Source organism: Oratosquilla oratoria, chromosome 22 (assembly GCF_046742065.1).
Source record: "Oratosquilla oratoria isolate Oo_2021 chromosome 22, ASM4674206v1, whole genome shotgun sequence".
NCBI classification, from domain to species: domain Eukaryota; kingdom Metazoa; phylum Arthropoda; class Malacostraca; order Stomatopoda; family Squillidae; genus Oratosquilla; species Oratosquilla oratoria.
This window is the reverse complement of record NC_134798.1, coordinates 28,407,275-28,434,912: the sequence shown is the minus strand read 5'-3', so window position 1 is coordinate 28,434,912 and position 27,638 is coordinate 28,407,275. Positions and strand designations below refer to the sequence as shown.

The window sequence follows — 27,638 nt, the reverse complement described above, 5'->3', positions numbered from 1 at the left end:
ATACACATGGTTACACTTGTTCTACACACCATCTTTACACACCTTGTGACTCCCTCCTTGAAACATCCCCATTTCTCCTCCACTCCTAGTTCTACTCTATCCCTTACTCCTTCACACTCTTCTCTCAGCTTCTTTTTGTACTCCTTCTCCTTTTCTTTCTCATTTAAGCTGTTTACTCTAAGCACCTCCCTACCTTCTGTCCTTTTCTTCTTTCTCAATCTATCCTCCACTCTCAACTTACCTTCCACCAAAAAATGATCTGATATTCCCCCACTCTCTCCCCTTAGAACATGTACATCTAAAAATCTTCCTACCCTTCTCCTGGTTACCACTATATAGTCCATTAAAACCCTATCTTCTCCTTTTCTGCATGAGGGGACGGAGAGGGAGGGTCGCCGAATTTATGAAGCGGCCTTGCTGTGGATGTGCTGTGTCTTGCGACACTGCTTCTGACCCAGGGCAGTGGACAGGATGCAGGGATGACCTGTCATCCAGGAGGTGCCAAGATAAGAGGGAGGGAGGAGGGTGGAGGGGAGTGGAATATATAGGAAATGGAATGGGTGGGAGTGGTTTCTATGCCTTTTTCTTTTTGACTACCCCCCATGTAGAGGGAAAAAGCCTTTGGTATATGTATGTAAAACCCTATCTACCACCCTTCCACCCACCAGCCTCTCACATGTGTACTTATGCTTGACTTTCTTCCTAAACACTGTATTTTCTATCATCAGCTCTCTAGACACATCACCAACATCTCTCCACTATGATTTTTTCCTGGAACTCCACACTTCCCAACCACTCCATCTATTGGTTCATCTCCTACCCTGCATTAAGATTTCCCAATATTACTACATTGACATTTCTCCCTAATCCCTCTATGCACTCATTTAAATCTATCCAAAAAGCCTCCCTTTCCTTTACCCACTTCTCACTACCAGGACCATATACATTACAAAAATCCACATCTCTCCTTCCAGCTTCACCTTCATCCACATTAACCTTGAAGAAACCTCCTTCCACTCCACCACACATTTACCTCTCTTCATTCACTAGTATAGCAACCCCTTCTCCCCCTCATTCTCTCTTCACTCCTAGTGTTCAACTTGCGTTGAACACAATTAAAATATCTGCCTACCTGGCTTCCTCTTCAAGTTTTCTGGGACGAGCAATCTTGAGAGTGAGAGGAACATGGTCTAGATTAAACTCATTGTCTCTCTTGATTGAGTCAGCTTCTGTGTAGGTCTGGATTAAAACCAAAGCCTCAAGAAACTTGATGGCTTGTGTGCGCACCCTGAAAAATAAAATCACAAATTATTGGACATGGCACAATGTTTTATACTGGAAAACAATGGTAAAGCATGCTGACTGGGGACATTTCAGTCCATAACATGAATCAATTACATAAATAAGCAAGTGAAATGACCAATGCTATATATTAAATCATATAAAACATACTAAGATCAAGATAAATAGTTTAAGTAACTATTTCAGGACATCTGAACTATATGAAAAAATATACACTCTTAAACACTTGATAACTATCAAGAGTATACCTTATACAAAACATTAAGCAATCAATCAATTCATAGATCCAGGAACCCAGGTAAGGTCACTGGGTCAGCCCATAAGTCACTCAGTAAAGGTGTTTTGTGTTACTGTCTGAAAGGAAAGATTGTAGGATAGCACAGTATGAGGTGCTCTGTTTCTTCTGTGTGGTGGCCACATCTGAGGAAAATAGTTTCTGTTTCAATTATATATTGGTATTGTTTTAATCTGGAGTGGTGACCTGATGTGCTTGTTTTGGGAGTGATTTCTCTATCAAGTTGATTTCTGGTGAACATTTAGTGAAGTATAGACTAACTCTATTATATTTTGCTAACTGTAGTATACAGGAAAGGAGCAATGCTCACTGGGTCCTGTCATCTACCCTCAAATTTATCTTAACTATCCTTAAGTTTTGCTTATTTTAGAAATGCCCCCTTTGGGGCTACAGAGGGTAGGATGCCTAGTCCTATACCCATCCTGTTTTTGTCGCCTTTTACAACTCAAGTGGGAACACTCGGTGGAAGTATTCTTCTTCCCCACCAGAGTTTGAAAGAAAAGAAAAAAGAAAGAAAGAAAGGGGAAAAAAAAAAAAAAAAAAAAAAAAGAACATTCAGAGAAGTGGTACAGGACAGTATTAAGAGGGGGGGCAGCATAATGGAGGGATAGTGAACATAAGAACATAAGAAATAAAGGAGACTGCAAAAGACCACAAGGCCTACACCAGGCAACTCCGTATCCATCACCACCTGTCATCCCCATCCATAAAGTTGTCTAATCAGTTTTTAAAACAATTGATGGTTTCAGCGCTTACTACATGGTTACTAAGTTTATTCCATTCATCGACCACCTATTAGTAAACCAATTCTTACCTATTTCCTTCTTAAATCTAAATTTGTCCAGTTTATACCCATTACTGCGAGTCCTGCCCTGTTGTTTTATTATGATGACCTTGTTTGCATCACCCTTGTTATAGCCTTTGATCCACTTGAACACTTCTATTAGATCACCCCGCACTCTGCGTCTTTCCAGAGAGTGTAAGTTTAGGTGCCTAAGCCTCTCTTCGTAAGGCAAATTTCCGAGTCCTTGTATCATTTTGGTCATTCTTCTCTGTACTGATTCTAGTGAATTTATGTCCATTCTGTAGGACGGAGACCAAAACTGTACCACATAGTCAAGGATGGGTCTAACTATCGCTAGACAGAGTTTAATAATTATCTCTGCACTTCTATTCGTTACCGTCCTAGCAATGAAGCCTAATGCTCTGTTAGCTTTATTTCTGGCGCTAATGCACTGCTTCCTGGTTTTAAGGTCCGGACTCACCAGAACTCCCAAGTCCCTCTCACACTCAGATTTGTCTAAAAACGTGTTATCTAAGCTGTATCTATTTTCGGGGTTGTGTAGCCCTACGTTTAACATGCTACACTTAGAGATATTGAAGTTCATTTGCCATTTCACCGACCATGTTAACAGTTTATTTAGATCATCCTGCAGAATCTGGGCGTCGTCTCCTGACCTAATTAGGCGTCCTATTTTAGTGTCGTCCGCAAACTTACTAACATCACTATTTAACCCATCGTCTAAGTCGTTTATATACATAATGAACAACAAGGGACCCAAAACCAAGCCCTGGGGGACCCCACTAGTAACATTTCCCCACCTAGATTTTATTCCATTTATGGTGACCCGCTGTTTTCTGTTACTAATCCAAGCTCTAATCCATTCTAACACTTTTCCTCCTATGCCATGGGCTTTGATTTTATTTAGTAGTCTCTGGTGTGGCACTTTGTCGATCGCTTTGCTAAAGTCAAGGTAAATAACATTGTAATTTTCATTGTTGTCTGACACCTTATATACCTTAGTGTAAAAGGATAGAAGATTAGTCACACATGACTTACCCTTGGAGAAACCATGCTGTGAATCACGAATTAAATTATGCCCTTCAATGTGTTCTCTGAGTCTATTTACTATTATTGATTCAAGCATTTTCCTATAACTGATGTCAAACTGATTGGCCTGTAGTTGCATATAGACGATCTATCTCCCTTCTTAAAAACAGGAACAACGTTTGCCTGCCTCCAAGCAGTTGGAACAGAACCAGTGTCTACCGATTTATTGAATATTTCAGTTAACTGGTCGCAGATTTCAAATTCAGAGAAGTGGTACAGGACAGTATTAAGAATGGGAGGCCAGCATAACAGAGGGACAGTTGCAGTATAATAAAGTATCATCATTTCTTTATGAATACAGATTTCCTCTATCACAGACAAAATCATGTGTGGCTCTGTTCTGTAGGAATGCTCCATATAGACCCTAAAGTATCAGCTGCATTCTACTGAGCAGCTTTAACCCCACAATAACATTCAGCCAATAACCCTGAGAAGTATGATAGAGGTTACTAGATTGGATAGATTAAGAAATGAGGAGGTGAGGAGGAGAGTGGGGGTGGAAAGGGAGTTGGGAGATAGGGTTGATGAAAGAATATTGGGATGGTGTGGACACTTGGAAAGAATCAGTGAAGAAAAATTAGTAAAAGAGGTATGGAAGGCAGAGGTGGAAGGAGTGAACATGAGGGGGTGACCAAGGATGAGATGGATGGATGAGGTAAAAGGGGCATTGGGAAACAGGTAATATCTGTTGAGGAAGGAAGGGAGAAGACAAGATAGGGGTGAGTGGAGAATGGTTGTGTATGAATGATGCTGTGATGCATGAAAGGGAGTGGGTGGGGGATGGGGGGTGAGGGAGTAAGTGTGAATGATAATTTGACACAGCCTGAAGGGATTTCTCCTCAATTAAATAAAGCACCCTTGCTGTGGATGTGCTATGTCTTGCTTCATTGCATCTGACCCAGGGCAATGGGCGAGATGCAGGGATGACCTGTCATACAGAAGGAGCAAAGATAAGAGAGGGGGAAGGGTTGTGAATGGGAGTGGATTATGTGGGGATGGAATGGGTGAGAGTGGATCTTATGCCTGTTTTTTGACTACCCTTGTAAGGGGGGAAAACCAGTTGGTATGTATGTATGTATGTATCCTCAAGTTCATGTGCAGTCCCAACTGCATTTATATCTTTAATTTCCAATTACCACATTTTTATTTCAATATATATTTTGTTCCAGATTGGGCTATATCCCCTTCTAGGCTACCAAAGAGTGGTCTCCAATTTAGCAATTTCCTCCTCAACTCAGTTCAATTAGGTGCTCTTAAAGTCTGCTTCTTTTGGGTTTCTATATACCAGGGTAGTTTCATGAGTAATGCCTCCTATTTTTTTATTCTGCACCAAGGGATGTGAGGGGATTGTCGATGGTATTGTCATGATGACTGAACCTTCACGCTCATAACCTGAAATTTTCATCTCTGTCACAGATATTGACAGTATGACAGTTTAATATAATAAAGTAACCCTTGTCATGGATGTGCATCATTGAATTCCTCCAGGTAGAAGTGGAACCAATTAACATCACCCTTGAAATGTTTATAGAGCCAAGGCGTTGATGTCAGCATGAATAGAAGAGGTGTTCATCAACTGAGCTCTGGATGGCCATGCACAGGCCCTTGCTCATCACTGGCAAAAGTGCATTGAGATGGGGGAGGATTACATAGAGAAATAAATTCTGAAGCAAAAATGGCTGCTCCTTTTAATGGTGCCACTCCCATCTTCATAGCTCTTCAACTTTTTGAATTAAGAGTACAAAAATAGGAGGCATTATCTTTTGAACTACCCTCATATATACATAAAGGTTTTCTACCCCTTTATAAGAGAGGTAGCCAACCGAAGTATGCATCCACCTTCCACTCATAACACACTCATTTATTTCCCTATCAAAAAATCTCCCAGCTTCTTGTGGATGAGGGGCCATCCCTGCCCCCTGCCTACAGAGTCAGATGCAATGCAACAAGGCACAACACATCCACTGCAGGGCCCAACTACTAAAGCTGGTTTACTTCCATTGCTTCATTAACATGGCAAACCCCTCCCTCTCATTCCCTTATAAGTACTGTAGAGATGAGGAGAAATCCCTTCTGGTTATGTCAATTCATCATCAATTCACAACTATTCTCCACTAACACCTATCTCCTGCTCTCTCCCTTCCATACTCAAAAGACATTCTCCTCTTACCTAAGACCCCCTTTACTCCATCCATCTATCCCATTCTCAGTCTTCCCCTAAAGTTCATTCCATCCACCTCTGCCTTCCACACACTTTTTGATACCCTCTCTTCACTTAATCCCTTCATTCTTTTGGGTTTTTAGAATGAATTATACAGCTTATATAATTTCTTATAGGTAAAACTGACTCAATATTTAAACAATTCAATTCAAATGACTTCATGGAACAAACTAAATTCAAACATAAGAGGTTCCACTATATCTGTCACAGGTCCCAGTGAATATCAAAACCAATAGAAGACAAAACAAATTCTTCCAGTTCTTACCCATCATTGTCATGGTCAATCATTCCAATAATATCTGTTTTGATTGCAGTCATGATAAGCCAAGTCTGCTCCATCTCCTGTGTGATGGTACGAGTATTAGAGAGCCATGACAGCACTATTCGGTACAGTTGAGTAGAGGCTTGCACTACTCTCTTCACGACTACCATTGCTTCATCTGCCATAAGGAGCTGTAGATTAGGAATTAGCCGAGGGAGCATCTCCTTATCCTTTTTACTGGAGAAAAAAAGGGAAAAAAAAAAAAAAAAAATGCAATTTCATTTCAGTCTCGTTCAAAACATGAAGAAGGGATGAAAGACCACCAAGCAATGTGGTCGGTGGCAGGATAACCCTTCCTTCCCAGCTGAGATGGGAGAAGTGGTTGAATGGGTCTTAATTTACTTATATCAAGGATGTGTGCTTTGATTGGCCACCCCTTTTATGGGGGAAAAAAGGGCCTTTGGCATGTATACACATAGGTATTTACCCAATTGTAAATACACATGTATGTATGTGTGTGTATGTGTGTATTTGTATATACATATGCACTAGCAAAATTTTAAGGACAAAATGAATTAGGTAAGAGTATGAGACATAACTGTCTCTACAAAATGCACAAAATAATACCAACAGGGCAACAGAAAATAAAGACCAGTATAAATAGATTAATCTTAATGCCAAGCATTTCTAAACAGTTGTATAGTTAACATACATTATCCTGGCTATTACAAGATAATCTTGCTCAAATTAGGAAGCATTAATGTAGTGATGAGGTTATGATTAATGTCCTTGAATTAATCCCTATCAGCTGTGATACAGTTACTTTAATTTTCCCTAAAACCAAGTTTACCCTGGTGAAGTGACATGGCTATGGCTACATAATCACCCTTTCAGGACTCCTTCCAGTCTCATTTTTCATGACTTACCATGCTTCTTCAATGAATCCAACAACATACTTTCTGACATCAGAATTTCTGTCTGTCTGGAAAACTGCAACCTCTTCATAAAAGGAATCCAACAACTGAGGTTCTTTATGAACAATGAGCTCCTGAACTTGTGACAAGTTTGATATTTTTTCTTTTTCAGAGGTCAGTAATGTTGCTTGATTCAGAAGTTCCACAACCTAAAGTAGAAGAAAAAGCAATCTGTAATTATTTCACATTAAATAAGAAAATGCTAGATCAAATATGCTGTGGCATCCATTATCATTCTTTTGAGATTATATAAGAATGTAAGCATAGCATACAGAAATAAACATAGAGGAAGTAAGGATTTTGGTGCAAGTTAAAAGGAACTTGGACCAGTAATACTGCCATAAGGTTATATATATATATATATATATATATATATATATATATATATATATATATATATACATACATACATACATATACCAAGGCATTTCCCCCCTTATAAGGGAGGTAGCCAAAAAGGAAAAGGCATAAAATCATTCCCACCCATTCCATCCCTAAATACTCCACACCCCTCCACCCTCCCTCTTATCTTAGCACCTCCTGGATGACAGGTCATCCCTGCACCTTGTCCAGAAGCGGTGTCCCAAGGCACAGAATATCCACAGCAAGGCCGCTTCATTAAATTGGTGAGCCCCCTTCTCCGTCCCCCCCATGCATAAAAGGAGAAGACGGGGAGAAATCCCTTAGGACTGCGTCAAATTTTGTTCAAACATACTACCCCACCCCCCATCCCCCCACTCATTCCACCTCATGCATCACAACATCATCCTTAAGGGGACCCCGCCCCAGATTTACGAAAAAAAAAAATAATAATGAATTTTTTTTTATTGCATAAATACATAGAAGAGCGCTTGCTCTACACCATGTTAAAAGATTTTTATCGTACCGCCATTTTTAAATGGTTTAAAGGGCCTACGTTCCCTACCCCCGGCAGCCACGTGCTCCGCACCACTATTGTTTACATTCGTTTTGACCATGAAAACACCTCTTTTACTTTATTTTTTGTTTTTGTTTGATGCACTTACAAAGTTTTCTCTTGCGTCTGGCATGCACGTGAGTGTGTGGTATGAGGAAACTCAGCCCGCACGACTACCAGTGACCTGACAGCAGGAAAATTAGCCCACTTGACCGCCAGTGACCTGATAGCCGTAGAAAGGGAAGGAAGTGTACGCTAGCTTGCCACGTTCACTAATTTGCCGTGTGTATTTCGCATTTATTTTTCAGTGAAGAGAAGTTTGAAGATATTAGCCATGCCTAAGCTTTCCAAACAAAAATCACACTTACAGAAGACAAGAACGTTGACCTTAGTAACGCAAGGGGAGAAAGAAGGAACCGCATCAACCTTGTTATCACCACCTCCGCCACCACCACCAGTACTCCCTCCAGCACCTCCCTCCCTGCCAAGTACACCCACATCCTCGTCTCTCTCATTGCCATCTACATCCTCGTCTCTCTCATTGCCATCTACATCCTCGTCTCTCTCATTGCCATCTACATCCACATCCTCCGCTCTCTCCCTGCCATCCACATCCACAGCACCTGATCCTCCGTCCTCTATACCTTTATCAGACACGTTGTCTCTACGCAAACAACTGTTTGCTAACAAGTTCACATGAAGAAAAAAGACCGTTCCTGTCAATGATTCCAAAGGAGAAGCTAAAGCTGATCTGTGACGTCTACGTTGACCTGACGAAGATGGATCTGCTAAGCCGATGCTTGAGAGGACGAACTCAGAACCCAAATGAGAGTCTGCATTCCAAGTTGTGGATCAAGTGCAACAAAAGCAAGTTTGCTGGAATCAGAAGAGTTATATGCCTCTCTCAGGTCACTGTACTTGACCACAACTTTGGCTACAAGAATGCCTCCTTGTTGCAACACCTTGGGTTTAGAGTTTCAAACCTCACAGTGATGTCCCTAATGCAGCAAGAGCCTGTTCCAACACCAGAAAGAAAACCTAGGACAAAAAAGAGAGCTGAATCCCAGCAATCAGACTACCTTGCTGGGTCATTCTAGACCAATGACTCAAACTTTGCCACAATGAGTAAGGTGGGGCCTTATGAGACCCTCACTTTGGGTGAATAATATCCTACACTGTAGGAGGGGACAAAGTGCCTGAGTTACTTGAAAGATGCAAAATCATCATGAAAATACAATGGAACCTGTTTTCAATGATTCTTAGGAGGTTCATGAATGTAAAATTTAGTAAAACTAAGAAAAAAAACTTTAACGCTCGTTTCTGAAAAATGTAAGTTTTTTAGACACAAAGTCTATCTCCTCCCTCAATTTTCAACCAATCTTTTCATATGAGGTCTCTATTGATAGCTAGATAAATGAAAAAAAATGAAAGAGAGTTTTTTTTCATATGTTGAATAATGTTTTTTTAATAACGTGTCAAAGTCAAAATTTTGTGTTTTTTTTACAAAAAAAATTATATTTTTTTCCTCGGCATTGAACAAAGATATTAAAAAAAACTCTCTATTTTGTTTTTCTATATATGTAGAAGATTCATTTGCTATAAAATGAAAGACATCAAATAAAAATTGTAGGAGATTGAATTTGAAAGCCCAAAAATAGGGTATTTTTCATGTTTTTTATTAAAAAAAAAAAAAACTACTGGTCAGATCTGAATAAAACTCAAGCTGTGACGGTTTTCTCAGACCTAGATATCACACAGAAAAAATCAGCAAGATCCTTCAGAAAAAAAAAATTTGGGCAGGGGGTCCCCTTAACACAACCATTCTCCATTCACCCCTGTCTTCTGTCCTCTCCCGTCCTTCCTCAACAGACATCCCCCTCTTCCCCAAAGCCCCCTTCACCCCATCCATCCACCTCATCCTAGGACATCCCCTCATGTTCACTCCCTCCACATCTGCCTTCCATACCTCTTTTACTAGTCTTTCTTCACTCATTCTTTCCATGTGTCCAAACCATCCTAATACTCTTTCATCAACTCCCTTTCCACCCCTGTTCTCCTCCTCATTTCTCACTCTATCTAGCCTAGTAACCCCCATCATACTTCTCAGACACCTCATCTCAAACACATTCAAACTCCTTCTCCCTTCCTCTCTTATGTTCCATGTTTCTGCCCCATACAGTGCTGCTGGCACAGTCACTCCTTCATACAGTCTCCTCTTAGCATCCATTCCCAAACGTCTATCCCTCATTACACTTTTTAATCCACCAAGGCATTTACTCGCTTCCCTCAATCTACATTCTACCTGCACCTCCACTCCACCTTTTCCTGCCACATTTGCACCCAAGTACCTAAAACTATCCACTTCCTCCAGTCGCTCTTCCATAAGGAAGCCGTCGTGCTCGAGAAGGAACTTCGTCAATTATGATCGGAATTTCGCGAATTTTTAATATGTTATATATACATATACTGAGATGTTCACCACCAATTTTCATATTATTTTGTTGAAAAACAATGAAGTAATTAATTATTTTTTTTTTATTTATTTATTTTTTTTAATTACAAACTTTCTATCTCTTCATTTTATCCATTGACTGAACATGCTGAAAAAATACCACAAATGCTCTATAGCAATACCTAAATAATTATTGTACAGTTTTTGGAATTTCCTTTTAGTTTAGGAGAATGATTTTTTTCTTTTTAATGTTGATTTTTTTTTTGCATAAAATACAATATATCGACTTCTATCACAAAAAATGAAAAAATGCCACAATAAATAATTGCAAATTTATTCAGCTTTCAAACAATCCAAACTCCATTAAAATCAGCCAAGTAGTTATGGAGGAGATAGAAAAAATGTAGAGAAAAGTGTAGTTTTGAGATATTGAGCTTTGAAGTTCAAAATACATTTCCCTGCATTTTTTATACATTTCATTTAGATTTTTTTCTCTGTGCCAATATTCATGCATTCTATGTCATTCACATGTTATTATAAAGTGTAGCTGGTACCTGGTCCCCCCTTTTACGAGGTATTAGCAGCTCAGAAGGCGAGGGTTTCAGGAGGCACCACCTCCCTCATTGTCGCCAGGTTCGCTTACTAGAAAGCTCCCGGCTGGAAATCAGAGCTGAACGATAGTTTTCTCTTCCTCTTTCTGGTCTTTGGTGTCCCTTTCCGTTCTGTGTCTTTGTCTTGTTCCTCAACTGCTTTTGTAATGATGGGATTGACTCCAACCAAGCGAGAAAGAAGATTATGTGTCCTTCCAAAGTTATGAACAATGACAGTCGCTCTTGTGACGAAAAGCACTTGGAGCATTTCATTTGAAGAGGCACGTGATGGTACGTCATGCATGCTCGATGTTTGCGGTGACATCATTTGAGAAAAGAGGATATGGAGGGGTAGAGGAGTGCGATAATGTGCGATCAGCATAACCAAGCCCGGGCGCACGCAGCAGCACTGCTATGAGTCATCTCCAGTAATAACCGAGGCAGAAGTACACTCTTTCTCAATAATTTGATTCAGTTTCTTAGCTCTTTCATGAAATGAATGTTTCTTCTTTGAAATGATTATACATACATACATATACCAAGGCTTTTTCCCCCTTCCAAGGGAGGTAGCCAAAAAGGGAAAGGCATAAAAACACTCCCACCCATTTCATCCCTAAATACACTCCACACCCCTCCCACCCTCCCTCTCATCTGAGCACCTCCTGGATGACGGGTCATCCCTGCACCCTGCCCACCGCCCTGGGTCAGAAGCAGTGTCGCAAGACACAGCACATCCACAGCAAGGCCGCTTCATTTAATCGGCAACCCCCCCTCTCCGTCCCCCTTTGCAAATAAAAGTAAATAAAAGTTCTCCAAGGAGCGACAATTCGCTTTCTCCGCCTACTCACAATAATTCTCTCAGTTTACTCACGAGTGCGAAGTGCTTTCCCCACGTGTAGGACAAGTTTCCAGCTAGTCTTTATTAGTGAATAACAAAATACATCGCATTTGTGCCATTTCTATTGCGATGAAATAACTTAGTCTAACATATGTGCAGCGAAGGTGTACTGGGAAGTGGGGGGGGTCAGAAAAATAGTCATAACTCCTTTATTTTTTGGTATTTCACTGAAATATTTCAGGACTGGCTTGCCAAAGGCCACTAGATGACGGAATTTTTTTTCGAATACTTAATTTTTTTCTCGGAAATTCATCGTGACAGCCCCCTTAACCTCTTCACTCCGGGGCACATCGCACATCTGGCAGCATTAGCTGCCCGACGTGTGATGTTGCGTCATAATAATCACATTATAAAAAATAAAGTCAGTACTCAATCATTCGTTCTCTTTCATCCGTGTATTTTGATAACCATAGAAAATTGATGAAGCCAGTTTAGAGAGAATGGAAATTACGTAGCTATGACTACAATAAATATAATCAAGATGCCGACGTCGGCATCATCAAGTACCCACTTGCTCCTCATGCCGCCTACATAGGCGTCACCGTATGGAAGTGGTTAATGCTCACCTCCAGTCTGCTGCCACTTTCACCCCTTGAACATCTCATCACCTTACTTTAACCCACATTTATCTTCAACTTTCTTCTATCACACACTCTCCCAAACTCTGTCACTAACTTCCTCAATCCCTCCTACGATCCTGCCACAAGCGCAGTGTTGTCCACAAACAACAGCTGGCTCACCTCCCACTTTTCTCCATTTTCTTTAACCAGCTCAAATCCCTGACCCACTACCCTTGCATTTACCTCTCGCACTACCCCATCCATGTACAAGTTGAACAGCCAGGGTGACATAACGCATCCCTGATGAAGTCCCACCTTTACCTCGAACCCCTCACTCTCTCCATTTCTAATCCTGACACAAGCTCTACTACTCTCATAAAAACTCTTGACAGCTCCAAGAAGCTTTCCTCCTATCCCGTATATCCGCAAAACCTCCCACAGTACCTTTCTGTCTACCCTGTCGTAAGCCTTTTCCAGATCCATAAAAGCCTAAAAAACATTCTTCCCCTTTCCTATAGCTTTCTCACATATCTGTCTTACCACAAAAATCTGATCTACACAACCTCTACCCGTCCTAAATCCACACTGTTCCTCACCAATTACCCCCGCTGTTCCTCTCCTAATCCTCTCAATCAAGATCCTCCCTTAAGCCTTCCCAACTACACTTAACAAGCTAATCCCTCAGAAACTACTACATTCACACTTGTCCCCTTTTCCCTTGTAAAGTGGAACTATACAGGCACTCCTCCAGTCCTCCGGCACTCTACCGTCTCTCCAGCAAACATTAACCACTTCCATATGGTGACACCTACGTAGGCGTCATGAGGAGCAAGTGGGTATGCGATGATGCTGACGTCGGCGTCTTGATTATATTTATTGTAGTCGTACCTACGTAACCTCCATTCTCTCTGAACTGGCTTCATTATATTTTCTATGGTTATCAAAATTCACGGGTGAAAGAGAATGAACAATTGAGCACTGACTTTATTTTTTATAATGCGATTATGACGCAACATCGCATGTCAGGAGGCAGCTAATGCTGCCAAACGTGCGATGTGCCCCGGAGTGAAGAGGTTAAATAACCTCACCAGCCAGTCCACCATCACTGTACCTCCTTTTTTTTAGACATTCTGCATGGCATCCATCTAGACCAGGTGCCTTACCTGCTTTCATCATCTTAACAACTGCCTTCACTTCATCCTTCCTTATTTCTCCTCCATTTTCCTCACTCATCACAGTCATTTTCTTAGCATTTCCCACTGCAGCTATCTTTCCCTCCCTATCCTCCTTCACATTTAGCAACTCCCTAAAATATTCTTCCCCTTACTGCCTTCTCTTCCATTATCATCTCTCCATCTGCACCTTTTACCTTTTCTTCTCTACTTGATTCGCCTCCTCTTCCTCTCTTAATTTTTTTCCAAAACATCTTTTTATTACTTTCAAAATTTTCTGTCATACTCTTACCCCATTTCACATCTGCTCTCCTCTTTGCCTCTTTTACCTTTTGCTTTAATTCTCTTTTCTTTTCTTTGTACCTCTCATATGACTCCCTCATTCTATTTTGTAACCAAAATGTGAAAGCTCGCTTCTTCTTATCTACAACCTTCTTTGTTTCCTCATCCCACCATTCACTACCCTTCCTTTTATTTCCTCCCATCCTCCTTGTTCCACACACCATCCTTGCACACTTTGTGACTCTCTCCTTGAACCATCCCCATTCCTCCTCCATTCCTAGCTCTACTCTATCCTTCACTCCCTCCCACTCCTCCCTCAGCTTCTTCTTGTACTCCTTCTTTTCCTTTCCATTTAAAGAGTTTCTACCACTACATAATCCATTAACGCTCTATCTACCACCCTTCCATCCACCACTCTCTCCAATGTGTACTTATGCTTGACTTTCTTCCAAAACACTGTATTTGCTATCATCAACTCTCTTTCTAGACACATCTCCACCATCAACTCTCCACTACGATTCTTTCCTGGAACTCCACATTTCCCAACCACTCCATCAATTGGATCATTTCCTACCCTAGCATTAAGGTCTCCCAGTACTATTACATTGACATTTCTCCCTAATCCCTCTATGCACTCATTTAAATCTATCCAAAAAGCCTCCCTTTCTTCTACACTCTTCTCACTGTCCTTTCTTCTACACTCTTCTCACTACCAGGCCCATATGCACTTACAAACCCCACATCTCCTTTCCCAGTTTCACCTTCATTCACATTATCCTTGAGGAAACCTCCTTCCACTTCACTACACGTTTACCTATCTCTTCACTTACTAGTATATCCACCCCTTCCCTCCCTCGCCCTCTCTTCACTCCTGATAACCTCCCTCTTACACTCCCAAACTTACACGCACCCTTCCTTTTCAGCTTAGTTTCACTCAAAGCCAACACATCCATCTTTCTTCTCACAAACATTCTACCCATCTCTTCCCTTTTACTCTCATCTGTACTACATCCATGCACATTAAAAGACCCAAACCTTAGTGTGCTGGTCGGAAAACTCCTAGACCCTCTTATGCCTTTACTTTTTTTAGGAATGTCCCCTGTGGGGCTACAGGGAGAAGGATGCCTGGTCCCAATCCCCGTCCCTTTTTTCTTGCCTCTTACGATCCAAGTGGAAATACTTGGTGGCAGTATTCTTTTCCCCCACCACAGGGTAGGTAGGCGAAAAAGGAAACGAATATTCAGAGAAATTGTACAAGACAATAGCAAGGGAGTTGGGGGACAGTATAATGGAGGGACAGTCGTAGTATAAAAGTGTCATCATTTCTCTATCACAGTCAAAATGATGTGTGGCTCTGGTCCATAGGGGTGCCCCATATAGACCCTAAAGTATCAACTGCATGTTACTTTGCCACAATAACATGCAGCCAATACCCCAAATGGGTATAGGTATATATATATATATATATATATATATATATATATATATATATATATATATATATATATATATATATATATATATATACAGGCACACCTCAGCTTACGTCATTTCAACTTGCGTCGTTTTCGAAGATACGTCGGTTTTCAAAAATAATACATGGAAAAATAAAATTCAAGTTGTCATTTTACTTGACTTTATGTTGGTCAGCCAATAATAATGGAATCGCATAAACACCAAAAAACATTTCAAGCACATAAATTCATGTTACAATAAATAAGAATAAAAGCATGTAAAATGATATTAAGATTCAGTAACTGCTAAAATACATACCATAAAGTAGTATGGCCTAGTTCACTAGAACATGAAATCAGCTGATTTTCTTATTTATCGGGGCAACAGTAGTTCCAATACTGTATCTACCATTAGGCGGCGTCTCGAATCTTGCAATTGTTTTGGATTATGATCTGTTTACTGAAGTTTTGTAGATTTTCTCACTAACATTCACTTGTAACTAATATTTGCCCTCATGCCTCCTAAGAAAAGTCCTAGTGAAACTGCTAAGCGTCATGCTATTTTGCTGGAGGATAAAATGGCGATGATAAAACGTCTACAATGTAAACATCAACATATTGTATGTGCTGCATTGGTAAATTAGAGTGCTTGTCTCATATCATCACTCTCATTTTTCTTTCATGCAAGAAGTCTTCCATCCACTTCAGCAGTTTGCCCTGTATTCCTCCTGCAGTTTCTAATTTCTTTAGCAATTTCTTATGTGGCACCTTATCAAAAGCTTTTTCAGGTCTAGAAATGAACAATCAGTCCATCCATCTCTTTCTTGTATTACATCTATCAGCCTTGAATAGAAACATATTAAGTTTGTGACACATGATCGTCCTGGTTTAAATCCAAATTGCCTTGGATTTAATGTATTTTTCAAAATGCCTTACCCATCTAATTTTGATCATTCTTTCACAAATTTTAGCTATTGTACTTGTAAGAGAGGGCGGTCTATAGTTAGTAGGGTCTTCCTTGTTTCCCCCTTTATATATTGGTACTATATTTGCTCTTTTCCGATCTTCTGGAACTTCTTCTTTCAATGAACTGCTTATTAGACTATGTATTTTGTCTGTTAGTTCATTCCTGCATTCTCTCAAAATCCAGTTTGCCAATTCATCTGGTCCATGCGATTTTCTGACATCGAGATTACTCAAGTGATTCATTATTTCATTCCTTGTCACTTCTATCTCTTTCATAGGGGGGACATTTTCCTCCTACTCAATATCTCTAAGTTGTATGTTCTCCCTCGTAAACACCGATTTAAAATGCTTGTTCATAATTTCTGCCATTTCTATTTCCTCGGTGTATTCAACTCCTTGTAGTTTCTCTAATTCTTGTTTGTTTTTCAGTTTGTTTACAAATCTACAAAATAGTTTTGGTTGATCTTTACATTTTTCTATGACATCTTTTTCATCCTTTCTCTTCTCTACTCTGCACACTTGTACATATTCATTTCTATAACTTGTATATATTTTTCATTTTTCAGGTCTTTTGTCTTTTTTCAATTTTATCCAAGCTTTATCCCTTTTGTCTTTTAACTCCCTACATCTTTTGCTGTACCAACACTCTACATATTATTTTTCTTGCTTTTGTCTTGGAACATACTTTTCCACTAATTTATAAATTTTTGTCAAAATATTCCATTTCTCTTCTACTGTTGTTTCCTCCTTGTGTATTCTTTCCCAGTCTGCTTTTTGAAAGAATTCTCTTATTTGAGCAAAATTTGTTTTTCCATGCATCAATCTTCCCTTTCTATATTGTTCGCTTTTTTTATGTACTTTTCCTCAATTAGTTCCAGTTCACCCAATATGTGGTCACTTTTACTTATTGGTGTCTTATATTCAATTCTGTCCACTATTTTGGGTTCTGATGTGATTATTAGGTCCAGTCTCGATGGTTCTTCATTTCTATACCTAGTATTCTCTTGTATCCATCACATCATTGTATGTTCTATAATCATATCAAGTAGTACATTTCCCCATGGGCCATCTCCACCCTTCACTGTCATCTCTTCCCAGCAGATTTCTTTACAATTAAAGTCACCCATTATAACTATTCTCCCTCCATCTTCCATTATCTTATTTGGTGTTATCCTAGTGTCTTCTAACATATTTTTGTGTTCTCTCTCTTCCCACGAAGCCGTTTTAGGAGGCACATAATTTACTACAAATTTCCTGCTCTTCCCATCCCTGTCCTTCACTTCCATCATCCTTTTAGGACTGGATCCAACCCAAGCTGTGGCCCATAGACTAAAATGTTGGCAGGAATATGACAATCTGGGCCATAACGAGGCCATACCATGCCCAAACGAGACCTTGCCCCCAGGAGCAAACCTAACCAGGAAGGACTGGGTTACCTTAAACAGAGGAAGAGCCAAGGTGGGCAAAACGAAAGAAAACAAACACAAGTGGGGATACACCAATAGCCCCCAATGTCCCTGTGGCGAAGTACAGACGATGGTCTACGTCCTCCGGGAATGTCCATTGAGTCCCCATTGCTCCGACCAAGACCTTAGGGAAGCAAATGAAACTGCCCTTATATGGACACGGTTCTGGTGCGACAAGATATGATGACTTCCATCATAATCATCTCAACTCTATTCTTTCCATATGTGACATTCCTCACATTTATATCATTCTTAGTCAGGAACATAACTCCACCCCCTTGTTTTACCTGTTTCTAATCCAATAATTATGTGCACCATGTCCTACACTGTTGGGTGGTATTGGACCTTTCAATTTTGTCTCTACAATTCCCATTATGTCCAATTCTTTTTCCTTCAGGTAATCATTCAGTTTGTTCAAGCCTGTTATTAAGCCATCTATATTTGTGTAAGACACTTTTAATTTTCTGCTACTTCCATCGTGTTTTCTGTTTTTCTCTGCTATGAACCATTTCCTCACTTTCATATTCACTACTCTCCAATAGAATTTCTCTTTGTCTGACTCTGTTCTTTTCTTGTTTTTTTCCTTAGCTTCTAGTCTTTTAGTTTTCTCATTCTCTTTATTTCTCTTTTCATCCATACCTGTTTATATTGATCACTGTCTGCAAGTTTCCTTGTTTTTGTTAAGATATTCTCTGCTGTCGTTCGTGACCTGAATTTAACCTTAATTGGTCTGGTCTTATCTGTATTATATTTCCCTAGTCTATTTATTTCTTCTATTTCTTTCCCTGTTTATGGTTCATCTTCTTGAAGTACTTCTAATATCTTATTTACTTTTTCCTTTTCCTCCTCTATTCTTGTAGTCCTATTTGGATTATACTTCTCTTCCATTGCTAATATAATTATACATTTCCTTTTATCCGCTAAGCCTCTTACTATATTCTCCTTCTCCCTCATCACTTTAATAACTGTGTCCTTAGTTTGTTCTTTCATCTGCTGTTTCATTATATCTCTAAATTCAATTTTATTGTTCTCTTGTAGTTTTTTCCAACCACTTACCTCTTTTGCTATGGACTCTTTATTCTCTTTATTCTTCTTCTTTAATTCCTCATTCTCATCCTTTACTTCTCTCAACTGTCTTTTTCATTCTTCTATTTCTTTAGTTAGGTTTTGATTCTCTTTTAGTTCTTCCAGTTTATCAACTCTTTGTGTAACTAGTGTTAATTGGTTAAACCTAACCTCCCATGCTTCATTCATTTTTTTAGTTTCTCCTCTAGATTTACTAGTCGGGAGAGTTTGTCATCTCCTCCCTCATTAAATCCATAAAAGCAGTTATCTTCTCTTTCCATTGAGCTGCTATTATCTATATTTCTGCTTTTGACACCTCTGCTTTCCTGTTCTCCCTCGTCTGTGTGTTCTACACCCCTTCTAACATCCGGGGCCCGTTCATCCCTTTCCTCATTTCCTTCCATTTTCCTCAGTAATCCCTCCCTTTCTCCTTTATCATCACTTTCCCACACCACGAGTTTTCCCCTTCCCTATTAATACAACAAAGGTACTCCCTCGTTGTTGAGATCGATGCAACTTGAAGTTTTCCTGGAGTTCCAAACTTTGCTGTCACTTCGACCAACAAGAGTGTGTGTGTGTATAATATTATATGGGTTCTGATTATACATACATATACCAAGGGCTTTTTCCCCCTCACAAGGAAGGTTGCCTTATTCAATGGCATAAATCTATTCCCACCCATTTCATCCTCACATACTCTACTCCCATTCACCAATCCTCCCTCCCTCATATCTTGGCTTCTCCTGGATAGTGAGTTATCCCTGCACCTTGCACACTGCCCTGGGTCAGAAGCAATGCAGCAAGACACAGCACATCCACAGCAAGGCCACTTCATTTAATGGGCATACCCATCTCTCCATCCCCTCATGTAGAATAAGAGAAGATGGGGAGAAATCCCTTTAGGTTGCATCAGAATATTATTCACACATACTCCTTAACCCCCCCCCCCCATGCCTTAACCCACTCCCTTCCATGCATCACAGCATAAGATCTGATTATACATATCAAAAAAGGGAATGAAGGGATTAATAATAGGTAACTGCTAGTGGTGATCATCCCAAGATGGACATCAGAAAGAACCATACCCTTGCTGTTTATCTCTAACACTCATAAATATCCCAACCTCTAAGGTGCTGGCAGTCAATCTCTAGTCTGGACCCAACACCTCTCAACTTTTATTTTTTTTTTCCATAAACTTTTTCACATAAAAATTGACAAGCTGCAACTGATCCCCACCTTCTCTTCTTGACAGCAGGTGACATAAAATAGACCCATGCTACTGAGAACAATAATTCAGTTTCTTCCTAGATTTATGCTACAGGCCTGGAACCATTGCTAGCTACTGTAAGCCAAGAGTAGATTGTGAAACTTGAAGCAACAGATACAAATCTCAACTTTCCTCCATTCCCTCTTATCTTTTGGAATCTACACTTCTCTACACATTCTTTGTGCATCAAAAGTCCTCTTTATCCCACAATATCCCATTCTCACACATTTTTTGTTAATCTATCACCATTATTTTTCCATATATTGTTGCCTTCTCAAGGTAGCAAAACCTCAAGAAGGTGGCTAAGGAACACCTGGGTGAGGAGTCAGCAGTGAGTGAATATAATAACATGTGGATCACATGAAGAACCATCACCCCAGAATTTGACAGGGTGCCTAGGGTGACAATTCTTCATGTAGGCCATCCTGAGCTTACGATTCTTCAGTTGTATAAGTTGATGACACTAAGCATAACCCTCATTCAACCTAACCTAATCTTTATTCCACTGTTGATATTCGGCATACTGTGGTGACAATTCTTCAGGTGAGATCTCATGGGGTGATGAATCTTCATGTGGGCATTCTGGGGTGACAATACTTCATGTGGCCCAAACATGTATGTCAACTGTAGCATTCATTTAATTTTTAATGGGACTAAAGACAGGCACCACGGCTTCTCATTTTCAAAACCTGTCAACCCCCTCACTTCCATCAGGAGGTGCAGTCCTGATGGGCTGACATTTGGTCATGATCTCTTTCAATTTGTATTTTTTTACATCTTTTCACACTTGAAGAGGTGACAATTAGCAACTGGCAACAGCTTCCCTACACCCCCTTCTTTAAATCAATAACAAAGAAACAGTCCCACATTAACCTTTTGAACATGACACCTATATATGCACCATGAGTCAAGAGTGGAGTATACTGGAATGCTGGTGTCAACTTCCTGATTATATCTATTTTGTTGTAGCTGAGTGACCCCATATCTTGTGAACAGTCCTGATCACATTTTCTGTGACATCATGTTCATTCAGGGTGAAAGAGAATAGGTTTATCAGCAGTAACTTTGTATTTTGTAATGCACATATTGTAATGGATAATCATAAATCAGGCAACCTGATATGTGGGAGAATATTTGTATCATACTGACAAGGTTAATGCAACACAAACATCAATCCAAAGTTTCTATCCAGGGAAATCTGTGGGAGGGCCCAGCAATTGTTACCAGCCAGTAAGATTGTACATTTTCCACTTAGTGAAACTTGAGACAACAATTATTATACTCTAAGTTACAATGGGAGGGTCCTGCAATTGTTACCAGCCAGAAGCTTTAAAAAAAAAAAAAAAAAAAAAAAAAAAAATATATATATATATATATATATATATATATATATATACATATATATATATATAATAATAATAATAATAATAATAATAATAATAATAATCTAGGTATAATATCAAGATGATTAGAATAATAGTTTTCACAAAGATACTTTGGTATCTACATCCAACCATGGCCTCAGTTAGTTAGACTTATACTTGCAGGTATGTTTTGATGTTTTACTTGATCCAGTTAGGTGGATTTATCATTCCACCAGGCCAACACATAGTGTCCACCTCTAATTTTCCTCAGCCTTCCCTAAGTTTTGCCCATTTGGACATCCAGTGATGTCTTCTAATTTGGCTAGGAATATATCCAACTGGTATTTGAATGAATTAACACCATGGCCAGTCTAGGGACACACCACTCCCATATCTTTGCCCACGCCTCAAATATTGAAACTGGTCTGCAATAAATTCTGTTGCCATTCCTTGTAAGTTGGGCTATGCAGGATTGGAGGCTCATAAGGGATGTTCTCCATGAATCTGTCTACCTCCTCTTGCATGCCTCCATGCTGATGCCCATTAGTCCACTCAGGTCTCTTATCTCTCTTGGGAGATAGCTGGGTTAGACCCGACCAAATTTAGGTAATAAAGGTAGGTAGGTCAAACACCACCAGAGGCGCCACCGTCGATGACGAGCACAATAGCACGTCATTTTATGCGCACGCCATGCAAACGGCCAAATTTATATACCGCCGGAAATTTAATTCATACAAATGTTATGCGAGTGTATTTACTACGATCGTAGTAAATTTCAAACAATTACATCATCAGTTACATGTCGGTACATAAAAACATAAGATAAATATGGTGGCTTGCATGCAGCAGTAAATCGAATATTGGTTTATGTTTCAGCGTAAAAAATTAGCTAAAATTCAGTGTACTGGCAACTGACCAAAATGAACGAAAACTACTAGTCTCGCGGATTATTCTAATACCAAAATAAAGGCAGTGTGTTACGGAAGAGCTGAGAAATCGGTGGTCCTAATTAGTTTTTTTTCTATCAGGTCGGATTATCAGATAACGTCAACATCCATCCCGTCATCTTATCTATCACTGGTGGTATGGATCAAACTTCACTCTATTAAGTTTCTTACTATTATGTTATTAGTGTAATAGACTTATAGTTGAATTATTTGAACTATTTTCTTTAAAATATGTGATTTTCATGTAATTTGATCAAAGAGAAGTTACGTTTTTATCCTCCGTAATATTACGGACCACAGCTACGATTCGTCCTGCCCGCTATCTATGATCACTGGTGGTATGGATCAAACTACACTATTAAGTTTGTTAGTATTGTGTTATTAGTGTAATAGATTGCATATAGCTGAATTATTCAAACAATTTTCTTTAAAATGTGTGATTTTCATGTAATTTGACGGTATTCGTAGCTGTGGTGGGTAATTTTGCAGAGGATAAAAACATAATTCTTTGATCAACTTACATGGAAATCACACATCTTAAAGAAAATAGGTCAAATAATGCAGCCATATGCTAAATTTTTATATAAAATTGTGCCTGTCAGTAAAAACAGTCATTTCTTATGTTTGATCGGCGATTAGTCAGACCGCACGTTTCGGCCCGATTGCCTGGGACAAAATAGGTCCGATTTAATTCCATTCAAAATGCAATATCTCGAGAACTAGGACAGCTAGATGAATAATTCAAATTGCATTGTACTTATAGCGACTTTTTGCATCATATGAGAACTACTTCAGCTCAAATATCAGGAATTCCATTTTCATGTTGACCTAGCTAATAAAGGTACTGTAGATATATACTGGAATATAAATCTTACCAACCATGGTTGTGGTTAGCTAAACCTGCTAATGAAATATGACACCACCAGGAGGTAATCAGGTTAAACCACAGCAAAGTTGTTTGGCATCCTTGTAAAACAGCCCACATAATGTAAATGTGGGCCGTTTTACACTGTTTTATATGTAATGTGGCACATTACATCCCCAACTAATACAAAATCCAAGTAACATCACCATTATGATTATTGATTGTGCATGCCCATTAGAAGTGTAGGTAAATTAAAAGAAAATACCAAATACTATTTGATAGTTAATTATATTATTCTTCCTTCCCTCAGGGAAAGTTAGCAGTTTGGGTTCTATGTTGGATACAGGGAATCCCTGTATGATACAGGGATGCTGGATACAGTCACACAGTGACAGTGTTGAGTGTATCCAACATGAACATAAAACCCAAACTTGAAACTGCTTTCTTTTTAGCCAATAAAGTGATCAAAGAAAAAATTCCCCAAATAAAATTTATTTGCATGTCATATTGTGAACACTGAGTATTCATGCCTGAAAACACTTATTCCATTTACCTCAGAACTTTTGCATATTCTCCAAGGCTAAGCAACTTTCAATGTCTCTTCAACTCTTGGGCATGCATTCAATCACAGCTTGTTACATGATCTCAGGGGTTTCCAAAAACAAAGAGAAAATGGAAGCTACAGCTTTTTTCCCTGTCATTCATGTGTTATGGTTATATGACTTACCCTGTCACGGGTTGAAACTTCTGTATCTGACATGTTTACTAAATAAATGAACTACAAGCGCCACATAATCCGTTTCTCTCTTTTTCTCAACCCGCTAAGCACAACCATAGATATACATTGAGCTACAATTAAGGAAATACTATTTTTTGTTATTTTGAACACATAGAATAAATTTATAATATTTATAGGATATCTCAATTAACAATATTTTTTATAAACTTGGAATTTGAATGTCGATATTCTTTTCCGAATGCATCAATTCATTGCTAACGCATTTTTTCGTAACCTGATCAAACAGTTTTCCCATATAAGTATAGAAAATATTTTTAAATTATAAGATTTTATAATACAAATCGGAACTTGTGTTGCTATTTCTTTTTTTATATTCAAGGTTTATTATAGAATCATATTAATCGTACGTTTCGGACAATGTCAACATTGCCAAACACTGTCAGATATCACGTAAAATACTCTTCACATCGTCACTCAGACGTGACTCAGAAAAAAAAAGTAAGGATTCTTTAGATTTATCTTGTTGGTGGTTTCTTATTATTATAAAAGTAAAAAGTCAGAGGTTTTGACGGTAGTATTTATGTCTTGTTTTTATATAATATTGTTTCGAAAAATTGTAAAATTCCTTCCTGGAATGTAACCAATAAAATAAGTTGAACTTGAATAACGCAAAATCAGTAAATATTAATATACAGTTTTGTGCATTCATATAATATATGGGTTGATGCACTCAAGACCTCGTTAGTGGCCATTAGTTAGTAATATTGAATGTTTGTTAATGAGAAAGCTGTACATTGACTAGATATGTTATCTATTACTAATAACTATGGCTCTGTCAAAACAATGGGTGCTCTATAACTAAGAAAGTAATGGCACTAAAAATCTAAAGTCAAAGTGCCACATTCAAACATTGTATCTTAGTATACAATTTATCCATACACTGTGTATAACCATATGACAGCATCGGATTTTGTTCATATTGATAAATTGGTATTTGTTCAGACAGTTACAGAATCCTGGAGATCCTGTCTGTACACAATCCCCCCTACCCCTCCTTTGCCTTTGGGTAGTTAGGGCTTGGTGACAAACAGCAAAATAGTTCCGTTCACATTAAAAATGTTACAGAGAAGGCATCCCTTATTTTGTCAAAGTTGTTTTGGTAAAAAAATAATAATATGAAAATAACACTTTACACTGTCATCCTGAACACTTACTGTATAATGTATGACAGTAAGAGCCTCTTACTGTCATTCTCATTCATTCTCACTGTGATATGTAACCTATGTAGCCTCTTAAAGAGGCTACATAGGTTACATATCACAGTGAGAATGTTTATTATAACAAGGTTCTAAGGTTACTTTGATTGATGGGGACATGATACTGGTGAGATTTAAACATACCTTGGGCTTTGTCTTCTGTTATTGTATATGTTCCCAGAATCCCCAATGGCAGATGAACTAAAAGATGTTCACTGCCAAGCTCGAGTACAAAGTCAACCATTGGCCTCAACAGGACTCGTTGCTTGTTATTTTGGGTGTTTTAATTTTAATAACCTTGGGCTGTATCTCCTGTTATTGTTTATGTTCCCACAATCCCCAATCCAATGGCAGATGAACTACACTCATACCTCGCTTTAACGGATTTCGGATGCAACGGACAAAATCTGTAGCTTCCGGATCGTCCAGAGCGACCGGACGCAGTCCGATGTTTCCGCAGTTGACCGCCAGATGATCTATGGTTGCTTTGTTTACAACTGTGTCAGAACACGTGGAGCTGTTTGGTTCGTGTTTTTCGACGTTTTTGGCCCTGTTTTGTGTGTTGTTTGTGAAATAATTAAACAGTTTTTTTTTAACCATGGCACCTGTACATCCTGTAGAAAATAGGAAAAGAGTCAATCTAACAGTATCACAGAAGCTTGTGTTGATTAAAAAGTTGGAAAATGGAGTGTCGGTGAAGCAGGTGTGTGATGAATATCCACTTCACTCCGGGCCAAAATCTCGTGGGCAGCATTAGCTGCCAGACATACAATGTTGCGTAATAATACTCGCATCATAAAAAATAGTCACCGCTTATATCGATTGTTCTCTCTTTCACCCGTGAATTTTGATAACCATAGAAAATGTGATGAAGACAGTTTAGAGAGTATGTCATTACGCAGGGGCAATTACAATAAATATAATCAAGACGCCGATATGGCAGCCTCGTGTATCCACTTGCTCCTCATGCCGCCTACGTAGGCGGCACCGTATGGAAGAGGATATGGAGTAAAGAAACAAACTGTGTCTGATATTCGTAAACAAAAGGAACAACTTACCCAATATTCGCTGAAGTATTCGGTTGATGAAAATGTTGGACTTGGTACTCTTGGGGTGAAAATTTTGGGCCAGATCCCAGGTATTTACACTAACAGATTGGATAGTGTGCTTAAGTAAAAGTACCGTACTGGATTCATTCCTCATTTTTTTTGTAACATAATCGTTGAAATACAGTAGTATCAGAAACTTCGGACAATCGGGTATATCGGACCGGTGTTCTCCCCTTTTAGTCCGTTAAATCGAGGCATGAGTGTAAAAGATGTTCAGTGCCAAGCTTGACTATAAAGTTAACCATTGGCCTCAATAGGACTCGTTTCTTGTTATTTTGGGTGATTTCATCTTAATTACTAATACATACAGAGCTGGGAGCGAAGAGTGTGTTGGTTCCCCATTGCTCTAGAACAAAATCTAGAAGGTTGAGGATTGCTAGAATGAAATCCACACCATTAAATTTGGTACAGCAATGCTAAAGGTATAGCAAAGGAGATAGACTTTATTTGGCAAAGAATCAATGTGCATGAAGTGCAAATAATGACAAGAACACATAGTTCAGAATAATAAATGCAAATTGCCAAGGATAACACAAAAAGCATGTACGCTTATTTCCATTGTGGTCCTCATCAGATTGTTATTCTACAAAGGAGATGGATCAATTTCTTGTTGATACTTATAGGAGGATCCTACAGAATTGCAGGGTTTACTAGAGTTCCAAGTTCTTGGTATCAATGATATTTGTTGCTTCAAATTTTACTTAGTAAAAACCCTAGTCCCACAGTGGCTGACAATGGCCCTTTGATCCTCCCACATATCTCTCTGGGAAGAAACTGTTGCAATAGTGTGGGACTGTTTCTGTTTTACTGTCTGAGACTGAAAGTGGTTAGGGAAAGGGAACAGTCATTGGATGTCTGCTGTCTATGTGTGAAAAAGTCTAAGAAATAGAGTTTAAGTTAATAGACAAATATCTTGGGCCCAGTCCAGACAACAAATGTCAGATTTTCAGGACTATACCTCCAGATAAAGGTGTGTGTGTGGGGGGGGGGGCAGTTTTGCTGTCCATCTTAGAGAACCATGATATGCAGGTACCTGTCATTGGTCTCTGCATAGTTCTTTGGGATCAGTGGCTATTGGTTACATTGCCCTGACTGTGTTAAGTCCAGTAGAGTCCCAATATGTAATCCATCAAGATTTCATCTTGAGAAGTTTAAAGATGTACTCAGGAGAATATAGTAGCAGTCTCTATTAATTTGAAAAGTTTGGTGCTCTTAAAGTGGGTGAGGAATCAAGAATCAATGAAAATTTCATTTTTTTCATTTGGTAATCTATATAAGGTGTATAACCAGTACATAAATGTTCGCTGTAATCTATAGTAATGTCA

At 39.0% G+C, this 27,638-nt stretch overlaps 2 protein-coding genes across 5 annotated transcripts in view; one reads left to right on the top strand and one right to left on the bottom strand.

Annotated features, from left to right (window-relative positions):
- Positions 1-24,077, bottom strand: part of Sym (symplekin scaffold protein) — an 80,302-nt gene extending 56,225 nt beyond the window's left edge. For all 3 annotated transcript variants that reach the window (XM_076205700.1, XM_076205697.1, XM_076205698.1), the window contains exons 1-4: positions 23,937-24,077; positions 6,898-7,094; positions 5,975-6,208; positions 1,133-1,288 (exon numbers count right to left, since the gene is read on the bottom strand). In XM_076205700.1, coding sequence (XP_076061815.1) covers positions 1,133-1,288; positions 5,975-6,208; positions 6,898-7,094; positions 23,937-23,969 — 620 coding nt within the window. In that variant the 5' untranslated portion in view covers positions 23,970-24,077. The remainder of the gene's footprint in view (positions 1-1,132; positions 1,289-5,974; positions 6,209-6,897; positions 7,095-23,936) is intronic.
- A 244-nt stretch (positions 24,078-24,321) lies between these two features.
- Vps60 (vacuolar protein sorting 60) overlaps positions 24,322-27,638 on the top strand; it is a 48,343-nt gene continuing 45,026 nt past the window's right edge. Inside the window, exons 1-2 of one of the 2 annotated variants that reach the window (XM_076205696.1) lie at positions 24,322-24,446; positions 25,559-25,728. In XM_076205696.1, coding sequence (XP_076061811.1) covers positions 25,683-25,728 — 46 coding nt within the window. In that variant the 5' untranslated portion in view covers positions 24,322-24,446; positions 25,559-25,682. The remainder of the gene's footprint in view (positions 24,447-25,558; positions 25,729-27,638) is intronic. The other variant, XM_076205695.1, reaches the window with a different exon arrangement.